This window comes from Paroedura picta, chromosome 15, assembly GCF_049243985.1.
Source record: "Paroedura picta isolate Pp20150507F chromosome 15, Ppicta_v3.0, whole genome shotgun sequence".
Classification (NCBI taxonomy): domain Eukaryota; kingdom Metazoa; phylum Chordata; class Lepidosauria; order Squamata; family Gekkonidae; genus Paroedura; species Paroedura picta.
Window position 1 is genome coordinate 27,153,084 of NC_135383.1, and position 13,979 is coordinate 27,167,062.

At 48.0% G+C, this 13,979-nt stretch overlaps 1 protein-coding gene across 3 annotated transcripts in view; it reads right to left on the bottom strand.

Annotated features, from left to right (window-relative positions):
- Positions 1–1,089: 1,089 nt before the first annotated feature.
- HEATR6 (HEAT repeat containing 6) overlaps positions 1,090–13,979 on the bottom strand; it is a 77,313-nt gene continuing 64,423 nt past the window's right edge. For 2 of the 3 annotated variants that reach the window (XM_077312563.1, XM_077312562.1), the window contains exons 17-20: positions 8,281–8,405; positions 6,855–6,951; positions 4,779–4,983; positions 1,090–2,849 (exon numbers count right to left, since the gene is read on the bottom strand). In XM_077312563.1, coding sequence (XP_077168678.1) covers positions 2,305–2,849; positions 4,779–4,983; positions 6,855–6,951; positions 8,281–8,405 — 972 coding nt within the window. In that variant the 3' untranslated portion in view covers positions 1,090–2,304. Of the gene's footprint in view, positions 2,850–3,963; positions 4,140–4,778; positions 4,984–6,854; positions 6,952–8,280; positions 8,406–13,979 lie in introns of all 3 variants that reach the window. The other variant, XR_013226885.1, reaches the window with a different exon arrangement.

Consider the following 13,979-nt stretch of genomic DNA (forward strand, 5'->3'; position numbering starts at 1 on the left):
AAAATGCACCCCATCATCATCAAGAAAACTGATCAAGATGCCTTTCACAAAGTCAGATCATTGGTCCACAGCTGAGTACTCCCTATGTGCCTGGGGGCAGCCTTCAAGGATTTAAGGCATAGCAGAGTCAAGATCTTTAGCTAGAGATGCCTGGAGTTGAACCTGGGACTCTCTGCAGGCCAAGTTCTCCATAACAGGAGAACTGAGCCACAAAGCTCAAGACAAGTCATCTGATTTCAACCCAAAGACCTCTATATATACTGGACTGCAGAATCATAGAGTTGGTACCTCCTGGGTCATCTAGTCCAACCCCCTGCACTGTGCAGGACACTCACAACCCTCTTGCTCATCCACTGTTACCTGCCACCCCCTTGAGCCTTCACAGAATCAGTAACAAACATAGGCAAAGAGGGTAACTTTCATGAGAGTTCTGAGTATCAGCAGACCAGCCGGATACTGGGATAGCAAGAGTGGCATGGTAATCTCTCTTGCAATTTGAAGTGCTGGCCCCTGCACTAATAGTCAAATCTGCACTCTGATACCAGGCACAGAGCAGTCTCCGCTTTCAAAGCAAGGTCACAAAAATTAGAAACCCTTTCATGACAGCTTCTGGAATGACAGTCACCCACTTAGTGTCTCTTTTAAAAACTGAAAACTAAGTATGGTAATACTTGTATTAATTTGGAGAAAAACAAGCACTCAGAAGTGTCTGACATTATATTTCAGGCCAGGTAATTTCTTCAGGCACCAGTTTTCAGTCAAACCCAATGCTGGCTGAAGGCAACGCACCCTCCTGTGGACTTTGGCACTCAGACAGCATCTCGTTGAAACCAGGCTTTGCAAAGACAGTGAGATTCAGGCCTTGGGGGTTTGGAAAGAGGTTTGGTGGAGGGGACACTTGCGCATGAAATGGAGTCACTGTGGATCGGCAGGTAGTTCCTGTATAGTGCAGGGGGCTGGACTAGATGACCCTGGAGGTCCCTTCAGATTCAATGATTCTAAGAGGGAGGGAGGGAGAGTGAAAATGCCACACTGTGAGGCTTCTTGCCCAGACGGGGTCACCGTGATCTCAAATGAACAGACAACCAATGTTCATCTTGACTGTATTCATTAGATTATAAACACAGGATTCCAGTAAGGCAGGCATTATATAAAATCTCTATAAGGACAATGCAGCAATACATAAAAGGTAAAAGGCATTTCCTACAAGTGAAAGTGTTGAAGCTCAACTCCTGTCGGCTGAAACTGGGACATCCAGGCCAAGTCAAGTTTTACACAAACTCTGACTGAGACAGCAAGGTTGTTAAGGCCCCTACCCATGAGTTTAGCATCACGTCTGAACTGTGCGAGTTTGTCACACCCCGTTTAATGGGAAATTCTGAAGATGAGACCTATCTCCTCCCCACCAAATTGCCAAGGCATGAAACCTCCTTCAATGAGGGCTTGCACTCAGCCATACAACAGGCCAAGCTACACAGGGGGTGTTCTAGTTGGGAAAGACCTGAGGGGCACGAAGACTGAACTAGCCACCAGTTGCCATTTGCGGAGTGGCAACTGGGAACGTGAATCGGAAAATGGGACAAAACAGATTGAGATGGAATTCCCAGATGGAAAATTCCCCTTTTGCATACTTCAGCAGTCTTCAGATTGGTAAAAGAGGGTTTTCAAGCAGCAGCCAGGAAGGTATTTGAGCTGATATTGTTAAATGTTTCTGAGAGGGACCTTGAAGGTGCAGCGTCTTCTCTCTAGAGGTTCCTTGGAGCCTTGTCAACACTGAGATCTACTTTGCCTCAGACTGTCTTCTGGATTTTATAGCATGAAGTCATAATGGGGCAACTGGCCTTTTAAACTGCTATCCAAAGGAGAAGCCAACTACAGAATCTCCACTTAGGCAAGTTCCCTTGAAATAATCACCCCAGAGACTACAGCTAATTTATACACTTTTATCACCATTATATGGAACGTATGAATTGTGCTCACGCTGCTAAACTGATGCTCCTTGATGGGTTTCTGCATACATTTTTTAAAAAAGAATAATGCTAATTACAGCAAAGAATTGTACAAAGAACTCTTATAAAAGGGCTGTGGGTCACCTCGAAAACAGCAGCTAAACCTGGAAAAGTCTTGGGAGCCTGGAAATCTACTCCAGATGTTCTGAAATGTTAACCAGCCTACACAATGATCTCAGTCTTGTTTGTTCTATGGGACCAAAGTAGCTCTGACAGAACCTCCCAGTAAGAAATTTAATGCTGCCAGTGAAAAGATCCTTTTGGACATCTAGTAGAAAATTAAAAACACCCATTCTCATGTTTCTGACAGTTCTGCAGCAGCACTCCGGATTTTCAAGACTTCCTCCAGACCAGCTGTGGCCCCCCTTTTCATGGGGCATGTTGACCGTTCTTCAAGAGCTTGCACGTGTTCAATGGCCTTCTTCAGTATTTCATCTCTTTGACAGAAGCCGATCCCTGTCTCGTCATCTTCAACTCCTGATTTCACAAACTGTAGCATGTAAGACCTGATGACTTCCCTGTGCTCTGCCCCTGTTCTGCGGAGAGCTGGCAAGTCAACATCGTCTGCCAGGCTCAGCAAATGAAGCAGAGCACGGCAGAGCTGCGTCCGGAGGCTGGTGCTGTACTTGAACTCTAGAAAGTCCTCTGCATCCTCGCTCTTCTGCAAGGCTACAACCAGTGCGTTCCAGATCAAAGAGAACTGCTCGGAAGTGCCGTAATGTTTCCTTTCAGCTGGGATGGAGAGGGCTGCGGCGGATTTGATGCGGACCTTGAAATTCTTGCAGGACTGGACCACCGAGGTGAGGGCATCATAAGCCTGTGCAGTCCAAGGGGCTTCTCCTAAAGAGTGCAGTCCAGACAAAAGTTATTAGTCACAACCAAGACTAGCAGGACAGACAGACAGACAGACAGACAGACAGACAGACAGACAGAGCCTCACTTGGAAGCTGGCAACCCTAAGAGGTCTCTCTGTGCACAACAGACCTGACCCTAGTCAGGTTCATGCACAACTAAGATGTTTGGAATTCCTTAACATGAACCTACACCTATCTGGCAACCTTACCTCCTCTCTGTAGTGTTTTCTTGTCCTGAAATAGGCCAGGGCTGGTTGGGTGGCGGCAGAGGCATTATACTCTTTTGAGGTCCCACTTTCAAACCTCAAGAAATATTTCCAGACCAGGGGTAGCCAACCTCCAGGCCCCAACTGGAGATCTCCTGGAATTACTGCTCACCTCTAGACTATAAAGATTAGCTCCCCAGGGCTGCTATGGAAGGGGGACTCTGTAGCATCGTATCCCATTGTGGCTTAGGGATTCCAGCCTCCAGGTAGGATCTGAGGATCCCCCAGAAGTAGAGCTCGTCTCCAGGCAGTTAGGGAAGGGAAAGGCATGAAGGGAAAGCACTCTCCCCTCATGCACACCCCTTCAAAAGGGATGCACATAGCCACAGACGCCCCTCGGCTAGCACAGTCTGTAGCTTGGCTGGTGATGTCTGCCCTTCAGAAGCCTGAGGCCTACTGCTGGCAACTTCAGTTCCTATTGTTGTCCGCAAGGCCAAATTGTTGCCTAATAAAAGTGGAATACCTTTGTTGTTGTTATTATTGTTAGTTGCAAAGACGTGTCCGACCCATTGTGACTCCATGGACAATGATCCTCCAGGCCTTCCTGTCCTCCACCATTCCCTGGAGTCCATTTAAGTTCGCACTGACTGCTTCAGTGACTTCATCCAGCCACCTCATTCTCTGTCGTCCCCGTCTTCTTTTGCCCTCAATCGCTCCCAGCATTAGGCTGGAATACCTAGTTGTCCCTAATGTCTCACTGTCTACTTTCGTGTAAAGCAGTGGTTCTCAAACTTCCTAACGGTACAATCCTTTAAAACAGTTCCACATGTTGTAGTGACCCCCAACCATAAAATTATGCAAGTGTTCTTTCACAGAAATTAAACCAAAACTGACCAGTTGTGTGAAGATCCATTGCTCATGATTGTATATAAATTGTTTTTCCCCCCAGGGTTTCTAAGTTCAGTTCTGCCTCTTGTCTCGCTGAGCTGCACCGCCACCTGGGGCACCTGGCGGGAGACTGCACTGCGCTGGAGGCACTGCTGGAGCGGTTGGCGGCCAAGTGCGGGCGCCTGCAGGAGGAACGGCAACAGTGGCAGCACCCCCGGCCAAGCAGCTCACCCTGCCGTGACCCCTGTGAAAGGGTTGCTCGACCCCCAAAGTCTCGCTCAGTAGTGTCTCCTCTGGCTGGCAGCCGCTCTTTCAGGCACAAAAAAGGCTTTGGTAAGGGTCTTTTTTGCTGCAGGTACCAAGAAATAACTCCCAGGAGACTTTCCACAGGCAAAGCCCTGCCCTCCAGCCACAGAAGGAAAGGAAGGCCTGAAGGGTTAACTCTCGAAGAAATCTAGGAGTCACTTACTAAGGAATGGCTCAGCAGACTTTCCTGGCCCAGAGTAAGTGCCCTTCTGGATACCAGGTGCTAAGGACACAGAGCAGGAGGTGGCTATCCTCATGCCCTTCCTGTGGTTTGCTGGAGCCATTTGCTGGCAATGGACATGGGAATCCCAGAACCCTCATCTGACCCAGCAGGGCCTTTTCAATAACCTTCTGTGACAATGCCAAGGGGCAGTATATGCACTGCCCAGGGGCAGCAGGGAGGTGAAACCTGCACAGAGAGGAGGAAGGGCAACTCTCTGCCTGACTTGTGTAGGCCAGTTTGGGGAAAAAGCAAGATCTATGAGGAGCAAAAAGAGTGACTTGCTTTTACTCACCCAGAGGCAAGGCAATGTTTTTGAAGACATTGCCAAGGGCGTAACAAGCATTCCAGCGAGCTTTCATGGTGGCTTCGCTCTGCACTGTTGAGATCAGGGCCTGGATGGCTTCCTCAATAGGTTCCCTGAACCTGGGATCGGCCACATTAGTTGGCTGGAGGAAATGAAGGAGGTTTCCGAGGGCGCGGACAGCATTGCTTTTCACCTGGAAAAAGGGAACGCCATTTGGAAACTCTATGATTTGTACAAAAGATGATGACGTCATTATTTTAGAATGTCTGAGGTTTGCTAAATGGAAATCAACATATCTTGAACTGGGATGTGTACATTTGAGGCAAGAGTGAGGTAAACAGTTAATGTTTGCTAAACAAAACAAGTGGGAACCACGGTCCTGGTGGGATAATGTGTGTGTGTCTGTTTCGCATTCCCAGCACCCAAGATCCAGCATTCCCAGGGTCATCAGAATGGTTTCTCAATGATACCGCTGACTAGCATGCAGTCCCCCCTCAATCCGTCAATCCAGGCCCTCCAAAGCAGGCCACCTAGCAACTTGCTGCATGGGATGAGCAGGCTAGCAAGCTGAGCTCCTGGTCCTACCCTGCTCAGTGCTGCTTTAGAACTCGGCCTCCTCCTTGCCCTCCACTTGGGCTGCTGCTCACAGACCATAGCCCTTGCTGGCCACTCACCCGTGGCTCCATAGCCTGACAACTGCCTCTCTCAAGCCATGTCTGGTTGCCTCCTGAACCCTGGCTGGGACACAGTGACAACCAATGACAAAACAGAGAAATCCCAGCTCAAAAGACCCACTTTCCTCTGCTTACCCAGCATATACCTGTTCCTTTTTAAATCTCCCTTTCCCCAATTCCCTACAATACTGAGAGCAGACCAATGGCTGCAGGCTCAGTGTTTTTAAAACCCATGCAGAGCCCCCTCCCCCCCACTGCAAATGCATATGAAACTGGGGAATAAAGACAATCTGCAGGTCGCACAACCGTCCTGAAAAGCAGTTTGGGGTTGATCTATGACATACTGAGCATTTCATATCACTTTAGATGGTTGAAAGCACTTGTCATATATTGGTCTGGATTCTACCAGCTTTACACTGGTGGAAGCAGACTGCTCCCTTCCTTCCCAGAAGCCCCTCTGCCTGTTGAAGAGATGATGCCAAGGACTAGGGAGCCTCATGTGAATGAGTGGGGGTGAAGAGCTACAGGGAGAAGGGGAATCAGGTGGAACTGCCCTTCTTTGTCCTTAGGCCAGTGGAAAGCCCGGCACCCACCATCTTCTAGCCCTCCTTGAAACAACTCTAAGGCAGGACGGTGCTATCCCCAAACGGTGTGTGATTTGCCTGAGGCAAAAGGGAGATCTGAACTGGAGACATTTGGCCCTGAGGTTTCACCAACTCTGTCAGCTTCCCTCTCTGCTTCTTTAGCATCCAACCAGGAATATAACTGGAGAGAAAACACACACACACCCCTTCCCAGCGAAAGAGCCTGGGGTACAGAGGAAGCCCCACAAAGGGTTCACTTTCTATACAACCATATTGCAGCTTTAGCCCATACATCAACAGCTGTGACATCAGAGCCCTAGAGAAATGCAGAAACTCTCTTTCCATTTCTGAACAATTGACTAAGCAGACACTTCTTCACTTCCAAATCAGCCAGAGCATCAGAAATTTGAGCTTCAACTCTGGAAGGCCAATCTCTGCCCACTGAAGGTCCAAGGTAACTCTCAGCACCTAAGTGTTCTCATACAAGCTGGATACCACAGCACCCTCCATAAACAAGAAGAGCTGGTCCTTAGAGGCCGCTTTCCCCTACCCAAAGGAGGCTCAAAGCGGCTTCCTCTCCCCACAACAGACACCCTGTGGGGTGGGTGAGGCTGAGAGAGCCCTGATATCACTGCCCGGTCAGAACAGTTTTATCAGTGCCGTGGCGAGCCCAAGGTCACCCAGCCGGCTGCATGTGGGGGAACGCAGAATCAAACCTGGCTCGCCAAATTAGAAGTCTGCACTCCTGACCACCACACCAAGTTGTAATGAACAATATTCACATGCATAACTTTTGGTGGACATGCCTTATTTTTATCCTTAGAGGCCTCAATCGCTGCGGGTAGCATTTTCAACAGGAGGAGATCCGAGAATTCATCCTGAAAACTTTGTCCCAGGAGCTCCCTGTAACATGAAACAGCAACAAATATCAGAATGAGAACAAAATACAGGGTTCACTAGACTCACAGACATGTACAGGGATGTGTTTGCACCAAGAGAATGAAGTACTACCTCCTGGGATCCAGGAAGGCATGTCAGAATTCTTCCCCAACATTAACCCCCCCCCCCATGTATGGGAAAAAGTAGAATGACAGGGAGAAGATTTTAGCTATGGGAACAGGTGGTTTTAACATTTTAAGTTGCTTTTTAAACCTAAATTAGATGTAATTAATTAGCATATTATTGTTCTAATTTGTAGTATGCATTTATCAAATGTTTTTAACCTGATATTACCCATCCTGAGCCTATCAGAGAAGGGAGGGCTATAAAAATGATATAATTGGAAGTAGTATAAGATTAGGACACAATATTTTTCCCTTGCCTGCTAGCTTTCTATGCACAAGGAGCATTTTGTAGCAGGAGGGGGTCAAAGGCTTGAGTAGGCTAACCTGAGGAAGGATTCTATGATGTGCTATTTTGCTGTACATGTTCAAGAGCTCTTAGGAGGTTCAAAGTGTTTCTATTTTGAAGTAGCACAGCAAGACTCTTCTTTGGTTTAAAAAAACGTGCTGTCAATGTATCTTAGGTGTCCAGAGAGCTGGTCCTGGGGCTTTGCTGGCAGAAGTGGATCTCATGGTACTTCTCACTTACAGGGATCATCTGTGCAATGTAAGAATGGCCCAGCTCTTGAGACTGGGTCCATTGCCCACTCTTGGTCCTGGGCAAATGCACCACCTTTGGGAGTAGGCCCAGCAGATTTGCTTCACAAACAGAAATACTGCTCAGGCGTGCCTGAATTCTCAGCAACAACCATGACCCAAATTCTCTTTGGGTTGCCTTAAGTATGTCATGGAAAGTCAGATCATTGAATAAATCTGTGATTGCAGTTAGGCTTTCTTAGGACACATGCTCATTGCAAAGGGCTTGAAAACTTACAGATCACAAGTGGCGTGTTGGGCAGTTGGAGGATGGGCTGTTTGGACTGGCAAGCTTTGAAAAATGCATTTACTAAGCTGACGTGTCACTGTTTTGCCAAGCACTCAGCGCCGCCTAAGACTAGGCAACACCTTGATTCTAGACTTGGGCTGGCAAGCTGGAGGAAAAGGAACCACAGACTGGTTTGTCAGCAGACTTCATGATCCATTTCCCCAAAAGCTATTTTTTTCAAAAGCTGACTTCGGTGTTTGTTAATTTCTCTAACATGTCGCTGGCTTAGACTGAGTCAGACCACTGGACTACTCAGGTCAGTATTGTCCCTTGTGAGTGGCAAAACCCCTGCAACTTGGTACCTACATGTTTATGATCAGAGTATCCGTCAGGTTCCCCAAGGACCAGGCTGCTTTGGCACGGACATTCGGAGAAGTGTCAGATAGCGAAGTCAGGATCACATTTGCTGTGTCAGCAACAAACATCACATCCTACAGACAAGAGATTGGTCATTACCATTTGATTGTTTCCGCCCTCTTCCCTACACCAAGAAGCAATTTGGCAACAGTGGCCCTAAAGTCTCAGACAGTGACTAGCCCTTCGGTCCCCTGTTCTAGAAATGCTGGACTGTCCGTAATAGGGACTCTGGCTTAAGATGTTACAAAACAATAAAAAAACAGGGAGACCTTGGAGTACCAAATATATTTATTTATTATATTTATATACCACCCTCCCCAGAGGCTCAGGGCAGTTCACATGGAACATAAACAGTACCTAGGACTTTGTTTCAACATGTGAAATGAACCACAACAATGATAACAACAACAACCACAACCGAAAATAAGTCTAATCAGGATAACGATTAAACAGGTCTATGGTTCAGATCGGGTATAGGGATTCCTGGGAAGGGAGGTTCAGGGGCCCTGAGGATGTTGTTGATTCCGGTCGACCTCAACCAAATGCCTGGCAGAAGAGCTCCCTTTGGCAGGCCCTTCAGAACTGTTAACTTATACAGGCAAGGAGCAGCATTACTTTGCATTACAGATTGGATCACTGATCCTCAAATTAGTAGTATCAAATTAGAGACAGTGGACACTAAGAAAGGAGCCCACAATTTCTTATGGGTAAAAAAATGTCTGAGAATGATCCAGAAGCAAGATGGAAAACATAAGAGACAATTTACTAAGGTTTAAATGCAAAGGTTTAAATGCAAAAAGGATGGATCAGTGAGAAGTATTGTGTAATGAGCTGCAGTTTAAAGTTAAAGGTATCCCCTGTGCAAGCACCAAATCATGACTGACCCTTGGGGTGACACCCTCTAGCGTTTTCTTGGCAGACTCAATACGTTTACCCTCCAGCAAGCTGGGTACTCATTTTACCGACCTTGGAAGGATGGAAGGCTGAGTCAACCTTGAGCCGGCTGCTGGGATCGAACTCCCAGCCTCATGGTCACAGCTTCAGACAGCATGTCAGCTGCCTTCCCACCCTGCGTCACAAGAGGCTCTGAGCTGAAGTTTACCAAACATCAAATGTTAAAAGAAAACTGGTATAAAATGTTTATAGAAGGTATACTGCCCCAAAAAGATATAGTGAGGACAATAAAAAATATAAAAATCTTTAAGCATTTTGGACTTTACAAGGCACCCAACATTTCACTGGGCTCCTGATGCTGCAAAATCTCTGATTGAATTTGAAGATGGGGACAACATTTGCCCGCCTCCAATCATCTGGCACCTCACCTGTTCTCCAAGAAGTGTTACAAATAATGGACAGAGGTTCAGAGACAACATCTGCAAGTTCTTTTAGTACCCTTGGATGCAGTTCATCTGGCCCAGAAGACTTTGTTTCATTTAAAGAAAAACAGAGTTGCTTACCGGTTCCGGTAACTGTTGTTCATTGACGTCTGGGGTTGTCTGGGGCAGAGGAACCCAAGACACAGACTGGGGAGGACTGAAACTCCAAGCGATAGCCCTCAACAATGATGGACAAAACCCAAGTGTCCTGGGTAACACTGAACCAGGCCTCACGGAATTCGGCCAAACGATCCCCAAAAACATCCAACTACGGGGTTGGGCTGCTGGCATAGTCAGAACTTTTGTTGGGGGTGAGGGTGGCTTCGACCAAAAGATTGGTTCGAAGGACGTTAACCCTGAGGATGTTTTCGACCTTGGAACTGGGGCGGACCGGAGCGGGGCGGATACTGGGATGGAGGACCTGACGAACGTTGAGGGTAGTAAGGCGTGGAAAACGGAGCCTGACGCTGGAAGCGCTGCTGATGAAAATTTTGGGAAGGTGGAGGAGGAAAAGAATTCAAATATCTCGCTGACTGCCGGGTCTTCTTCAAGGAGAATAAGAAATCATCTGTTGTCTTAGCAAACAGCGAGGACTTCTCGAAAGGCATGTCTTCAACCTTGATTCTGGTTTCGAGAGGGAGGGATGTATTTCGGAGCCAAGAATGGCGACGAAGGACAATAGCGGAGGCCATGGATCGGGCTGCGATATCTGCAGCGTGTTTCCCTGAATTGATACCCTGTTTGGAAGTTTTGATCGCCTCTGCCTGGATCATGCGAGCAAGGCTTCGTTGTTCCTCGGGAATCAGCTCGATATACTTCGAGAAACTCTCCCACAAACATAGCTGATAGGTGCCTATGATGGCCTGGTAATTAGCTATACGAAAACTGAGCGCCGAGGAGGAGTAGACCTTCCGTCCCAAAGTATCCAAGCGCCTGCTCTCCCTATCTACCGGAGAGAAATGTTGGCCAGGTTTGCGTTTCAACTGCATATCGTCTATAATGGACGACGTGGCAGACGGATGGATAGAAAGATATTCCGAAGAATCGGGCTTCACCCTGTAGAAGGATTCAATTTTCTTCGGTGCCGGTTGGACCGAGGCAGGTTTGTCCCAGATAGGGACTGTCAGTTCCTCGAAGCCCTGGATAATGGGAAGGGCAATGTTCGACGGGGTGTTGGAATAGAGCCTACTCAGGATCTTGCCCTTGGGCCTCCCATCCAACGTCAAGACGTCCAGTTCAAGGACCTTAGCCATTCTTAGGAGCTGCTCTCCATACATTCTGTAGTCCTCAGTAGGTGAAGTTGAGGTAGGGTCTGCCAAAGCCTCATCGGGGGACGGATCCGACACGGATTCTGGGCTGGTGGGAATCGGAACGGACTGGAGCCCAAGCGAACCCGACGGAACAACCGACATCATGGTCGAAGCACTATCAGGGAAATCCAAAGAGGGATCCCTCCTCATCGGCCATAGGCCGGTCCCATTAGCCGACATATACTGGCGAATGCTCCACAGGGACCTGGGTCAACGGTCTCCACTGTGCCGGGGGAGCAGAAACTGATCGAGGCAATGCTACCGAGGATCCATCATCCTGCACATCCAAGGAATAGGACTGTGTTAATGGCTCTCGCAATGGAGGCGTGGAGGATCGCCGATTGGAACCCATGGATCCGTGCTTCGGAACTGAAGGCTTGTCCTTACGCTTGGACCTTTTCACCTTCTTTTCACCTTTCACCTTTTCACCGAAGCGCCCCATTCGACTGGTGCCGAAGCTACGTTAGGAACCTCAGATGTCACTGGGGGTCTCTTAGGAGGTTTCGAAGATGGTTCCATGGCAAAACGGACGGAAGAGGGCCTTGATCCAAGGATGGATGGGGCCTTCGATAGTGTCCTGGATGGAGTCGGCTCAGACTGGGTTCGTACAGGAGGGTCTGCCAAAAGGGCCTTCTCCCAAAGCGCCGCCTTTAGCCTCGCGGCTCTATCAGAGCAGGCCTTTGGTGTAAACCTTTGACAAATCGCACACGAAGGTACGGAGTGGCTCTCACCCAGGCAAATAAGGCAGCGGTCATGCTCGTCCATCACCGGCATCTTCACAGCACACTGGCTGCATTTCTTTAAAATAGCCTTAGAAGACATTCTGAAGAAAATCGACTGACGCAGTAAGAAAAAATGAGGAGACTAGCAAAAGACGTCCACTAATCGCGGTGGCGAAAAGAGAACTGAGGAGGGTGGGCGCTCCGCCCCGTGTCCTCATGATCGGTGCGCGGGAAACCTAGCGAATGCGTGGTAGCAGTGTGGAGTGCCCTCTTTGGAGACTTTTAGCTAGGGAAGTTCCGAGCAGCAGGCCTGCGTGTGCGCAGTCCCAATGTGGGACTGCACGACAAGACGGAAAATGAACTAGGTGTTTGTGGACTGTTCCAACAGTGATCCTAGGCCACCATTTCTGTCCCCCGTGTTGTGTTACGTTTTTGCCACATTGATCACTATTTCCCTCACAAGAGAAGACCAAGGAGAAGTAGGAGTTAAGCAGTTCAGCCCTCTCTTCAGCTTGACATCTGTAGCTGGCAAAATTTTGGAACAAATAATCAAACGGTCCTTGAGCAGCTGGAACTGAGAGCTGTGATTTCTAAGACCCAGCATGGGTTTTGCAAGAACAAGTCATGTCAGATCAACCTTCTCTTTTTTCAAGAAAGTGACTACCTTGCTGGATCAGGGGAATGCCGTGGACATAATTAAAGATGTTTCATAACGGCTGCCCAAACTCCTCAAATCTACGGATCGCTACCCAATTGTGATGGTCCATGTGGGAACGAATGACATGTCCCTGAATACCATCGCTCCTATTAAAACAGACTATCAAGATCTGGGGAGGAAGCTCAAGCAAATGGGGGCACAAGTGGTATTCTCTTCAATCTTGCCTGTCAAGGGAAGAGGAATGCGTCGGGAGAGGAAGATAATGGAGGTGAATCACTGGCTGCGTAGTTGGTGCCGGCAGGAGATATTTGGTTTCTGGGATCATGGGATAGGCTTTCTTGAGGAAGGCCTACTAGCACCTGATGGACTGCACTTATCGAAACTGGGGAATAATGTGTTTGGCAGGAACCTGGGGAGATTCATCAGGAGAGCTTTAAACTAAAGCCACTAGGGGAAGGAGACGATCAACATAGGGAGTGTATGGAAGGAAAACGATCGGAGGCAGCCCAACCGGCAAGGCCAGCTCATAGGGAACCAAACGTAAAAGGATTCAGATGTCTTTATACTAACGCCCGAAGCATGGGCAATAAAAAGGAAGAGCTGGAACTTCTCATGCTGATGGAAAGGTATGATCTAGTAGGCATCACAGAAACTTGGTGGAATGATTCTCATGACTGGAATGTAATGGTGGATGGATATGAACTGTTCAGAAAAAACAGAATAGATCGTAGAGGTGGAGGAGTGGCACTGTATGTGAGGAAAGGGCTCACCTGTCAGGAAATTCTAGTGAAGGAGAGCATATCTACAGTGGAAAGCATCTGGGTGAAAATAAGTGAGGGGAAAACAAACAGTGTGGTGGTTGGTGTCTGCTACCGACCCCCTGACCAACGAGAGGATGTGGATGCTGCACTTTGTGAGCAGCTTGAGAAAATATCCAAGTGGCAGCACCTTGTCATCACTGGTGACTTCAATTTCCCAGATGTGTGCTGGGAAACAAACTCTGCGAAGCGTCCTCAGTCATGCAACTTTCTGACCTGCCTGGCTGACAATTTCATTTATCAAATGGTAGATGAACCCACAAGAGGTTCAGCCATACTGGACTTAATACTGACCAACAGGCAAGAGTTGGTGGATGAGGTGAAGGAGGTGGGGACCCTAGGGGGAAGTGAACATGTCCTCATAGAATTCCTTTTGAGATGGGAAGCCAAGGAAGCTTGTAGCCAGACCCGGATGTTGGATTTTCGTAGGGCAAACTTTAATAAACTCAGAGACATGATGAGTGTCATACCATGGACGAGAAGGCTGGAAGGGAAGGGAGCATGTGAAGGGTGGGCGCTACTCAAACAAGAGCTATTGCATGCTCAATCAATGACTATCCCAGAAAGACGAAAACACTGCAGGAGCTCTAAGAAGCCTATTTGGATGAACAGAGAACTTCAAGAGGAACTAAGAAAGAAAAGGAAAATGTTCAGGAAATGGAGGGAAGGACAGAGCTCTAAAGAAGAGTACCTACAGGTTACTAGGCACTGTAGATCAATCATCAGAAAGGCCAAAGCTGAGAGTGAGCTAAGATTGGCCAGGG